The following is a 4,114-nucleotide window of genomic DNA, read 5'->3' on the forward strand; positions in this document are numbered from 1 at the left end:
TACTTAATGTTGTTTTGTGTATACATGCATTTCCCTTCACTATTTGTGTGTCTCATGTTCAAAGAGACAAGAAGAGAGTATTGGATTCCCTGGAACTAGAAGGAAAGGTTGTTGGGAGCCCCACGTGGGTCCAGGGAGCTGAACTTGGGTCTTCTGCAAGAACAGCAAGTACTCTTAATTGCAGAGTCATCTTTCTAAGCCCCATCCCTAAATATTTTTTTTTTCTTTGTGAGAGCCACCAGGATTCAACCCAGACACTGGAGAAGTATCCTAGGGTCTGTATTCTCACCAGGAGACATTAAACATGAATGTCCTAACTCATCCTACTCCAGGGAGTTTCTTATTCAAAGTTAAAACTACGGTTAGGTTGAAAATCCATTCAAAATTATCTGGAAACACTTTTTTTTCTTAAACAAAGCACAATAGCAGGGTACCAAATGACCCCAGGATTCAAGGCTTATTCCATGCCTTCTTTTTAAAGGGGTCTTTGCACAACCCCCTCCCCCGTCCCAGTGCACTGTGACAACACATCACTCTGTCCTCCAGGACAGGGTGAGACCAGATTTCTGTAAACACCTGGAGTGATAGAGCCTGGGGCCCAATGCTGTCACCAACACACCCAATCATAAAGGAGTTAGGGTTGTTGGGTGGATCTTCATAGACTAGGGCTTTAAAAACTGAACAGTGTGTAGCTGGGCTAGATTCTGGATCCCCAGGAACCACTGAAGAGTTGAGTCAGTGCACAAGTACAACATCGGACATCTCAGGTGAGGCCCTGGCTCTTCCAAAGTAGATTGGGAACTGGAGGTGAGCTCTGGAGAGACTCCCTGGAGAATGAGGCAGACCTAGTATGGATGAGGAAATCTGACCATCCAGAGCCTTGGTAGAGGCGCAGAGGAGGATGGATAGAGAAACAAAAGAGCCGACCAGGCCCCTTGGGTATCGAACTTAGTGCTATGTCCCTATGAGTACAAGTACAAGTGACCTGGTCACAGGGAGTGACAGCTAGTGCCCTGCACAACGGCAGGCGTGCCCAGTGCTTCCCATTCACTTAAGATCACCTTTCCCCATATCAACCCTAGTTAAAACCTCTTGCCTGTTTGTTCAGAAGGAATGCCAAGCAGTGTGCCCCTAACCTGATATCTTCTCGGGAGGAGTTCAATGCAAGACTAGAAAGTCTTGAGCTGAGCATTTCCTCTCTCCTCTGCTCACCTAGTGGCTCTGGCTTCTGGTGGCATGAACTTGTGAACCCCTTCCTCTTTACTCCGCTCACACTAGTGGCTCTGGCTTTTGGTGGCATGACCTTATGAATCCCTTCCTCTCTGAGTCAGTGAGCAGAGACTCAGGAGGCACAGTCACAACTGTATGTCAGAGGGATGAGTAGATGTTGTCTTTCCCTGGTCCTCTATAAAAGGCTACACTGTTATCATTCAAGAAGGGAAGGTCCAAGGCACAGGGTAACTCCTGCTATGTAATAAGCTGGAAGGTGTGCAGTGTCCCTCAGCCCTTGAAGTCCTCTTATTCTCTACAAGAAGGAAACATTCTAGTAACTTTGAAGTATGCAGACTGGGATTTCTCCTTTCACCTCCAGGTGTTGAGACATGACTCCTGCTGTGCTCCTGGTCATCCTGGGCTTGACAGTGGCCTCAGCTGCTGAATCCCCTGATCCCTCCCTGGATGCTGAACAGCAAGAGCAGCCAATAGAAAATAAGCAGGTTGGTAACATGGGAGCTGCCCAAAGGGATCTCAGAAGGACTAGTCATTGCTGATAGGAGCACTGGAGGATAAGCGAGGTCATAGGGGGTCAACTGCCACCAAGGAACTGCTTAGAGTTGTGTACTATGAACACGAGGTGGCCTGCATTGCTGAAATGCAGGGTGTGGAGAGCCAATGCTGCAGGGTTCTGAGGTCCCAGGGCTGCTCTTGATCTGTCACAGCAAGTCTACTTGCTCAGCATGTGTGTGGAGTTAACATGAAGGAAATACTGTCACTAATGTTGTTTTTAGGATAAAGACGGATTCAGAAGACAGATATGGGAGGAATTTATGAAGCAGGTAGAACTCTACAATAAGAAAACTGGCCAGAAGAATGACAGCCTCAACACAGACATGGAAGACTTTGATGACTTGGTGAGTGTGGCCTAGATGTCCGTTCCTTCAGAGGTTTACAGTTAGTCTGTTCGTTCTCAATGTCTTACTTGCTTTATTGAACTCGGCAATCAGGGGACTGCCCAGTCTGATGACTTCAGCTTAGAAATGGAAGATTTTGATGACCTGGTGAGTGTGGCTTAGAGAGTTCTGACCCTTTCTTCACATTTTTACAGTTAGTCTGTCGGTTTCAATGTTCTGTTTGCTTTTTCTTTTCCATGAAGACTGACGATGAGTTCAAGAATATGGTGGATAAAGTTTTGTTCCCAATGTTTGGAGAGGAGAAAGGAGCTGAAACACAGGCAGATGATGTCCCTCAATTTGGGGATTTGACAGGGAGCGACGACATGACTCCTGTACAGGATCAGGTATGACGGTGTCATGTTTTCACACTCAACTGCCCACAGGGAAGTAAAGAACGAAATAAAGTCCCCACTTATGTCATCCATGGAGCAACACACAGTTCACCGATAGCCTAAATGTTCTGCTCTGTGGGTTGCGGCTAGAGTTGACATTTGGTGGTAGGTGACAAACTTTTCTTCTTGCTTAGGGCAAGTGTACTGCTTGCCGAGCATTAAACATGACTGGTCCCCTTGTAGGGGGTAGGGTATTATTACAAAGCCACCTCACTACATTCTTCCTAATTAGTGCGACATGTGCTTTGCTTCTAGCAGAAGTAACATGGATGGCAACATGAAGTTAGCCAAGGAGTGAAGCAACCACTCTACCTTTGTCTCAGAGCCTACTGCCCTGAGATGTGAGATGCTTGGTGGTGAAAGCAAAGGTCTGAACTGAGAGGGAGAGAAGAGAGACAACAAGGGGCCTCCCCATCACAGGATCTGACACTCAAATCCATCAAGAGCCACGCTGTGGTGTGAACTCCAAGGCATGTTCACACTAAAACAAAACAAAACAAACCCCTTGCAAACACTTTAACTCATGCCCTCAACTCCTTTATATTAATGATTTTTAGATTTAACTTAAAAAAAAGAATATACAATGCTATGTCTTTAAAATAAAGCTTCATTTAAAATGCAGTATTCTGGTTTCTGTTTTGTGGGGAAGTGATTTTTTTTTAATATGGTTAACATGTGATTCTGCTTGAAGTAATAACTGGACTGTGGAACGGTGTTCTGGGAGGAAGTGTTGTTCAGATCAGCAATGATCTGAAAGTCTATTTGAAAATTCCTGATGAAATTGAAGAAACCATCCTGAGTGCCATAACCCAGTCACAAAAAGAGGAACATGGCATGTAGTCACTCATATATGGGTTTTAGACATAGAGCAAAGGATCACCAGCCTATAATTCACACCGCCAGAGGAACTAGGACACAAGGAGGAACCTAAGAGATTCATATAAAGTCCCTCACAGAAGGGGAAAGGGACAAGATCTCCTGAGCATATTGGGAGTGGGGGGTAGTGAGTGGAGAGGGTGTTAGGATTAAAAGAAGGGGAGGAGAGGAGAACATGTGGGACCAGGAAGATTGAGTGAGGGGAGGAATAGAAGAGAAAAAAAAGAGACACCATAATAGAGGGAGCCATTATAGGTTTGAAGAGAAAACTGACTCTAGAGAAACGTCCAGAGACCTACAAGGATGACCCCACCTATCAATCTGAGCAACAGTGGAAAGGCTACCATAAACGCCCTTCCCTGATAATGAGATTGGTAACTAACTTATATGCATTCATAGAGCTCTCATCTAGTAGCTGATGGAAACAGAAGCAAACACCCATAACTAAACACTGGATCGAACTGGAATCCAGATGCAGAGAGGGAGGACTGATGAGCAAAGGGGTCAAGACCAGACTACAGAAACCCACAGAGACAGCTGGCCTGAAAAAGGTGGAGCTCATGACCCCCCGACTGATAGCTGGGAAACCAGCATTGGACCGACTCAGACCCCCCCCCCCAGAACATGGGTCTCAGCTAGAAGGCCTGGGCAGTCTAAGGGACCCCAGACAGTGGA

The 4,114-nt window shown here is 46.0% G+C and overlaps 1 protein-coding gene across 1 annotated transcript; it reads left to right on the plus strand.

Moving 5' to 3' along the window:
- The first annotated feature begins 1,600 nt into the window (after positions 1-1,600).
- On the plus strand, positions 1,601-2,521 carry LOC127229403 (trophoblast-specific protein alpha). Its single transcript, XM_051194532.1, has 4 exons — positions 1,601-1,715; positions 2,007-2,135; positions 2,223-2,276; positions 2,372-2,521. The coding sequence occupies exons 1-4, from the start codon at positions 1,602-1,604 to the stop codon at positions 2,519-2,521; spliced, it is 447 nt and encodes a 148-aa protein (XP_051050489.1). The 5' UTR covers position 1,601.
- Positions 2,522-4,114: the final 1,593 nt, after the last annotated feature.

Source organism: Phodopus roborovskii, unplaced genomic scaffold (assembly GCF_943737965.1).
Source record: "Phodopus roborovskii unplaced genomic scaffold, PHOROB, whole genome shotgun sequence".
Taxonomy (NCBI): Eukaryota; Metazoa; Chordata; class Mammalia; order Rodentia; family Cricetidae; genus Phodopus; species Phodopus roborovskii.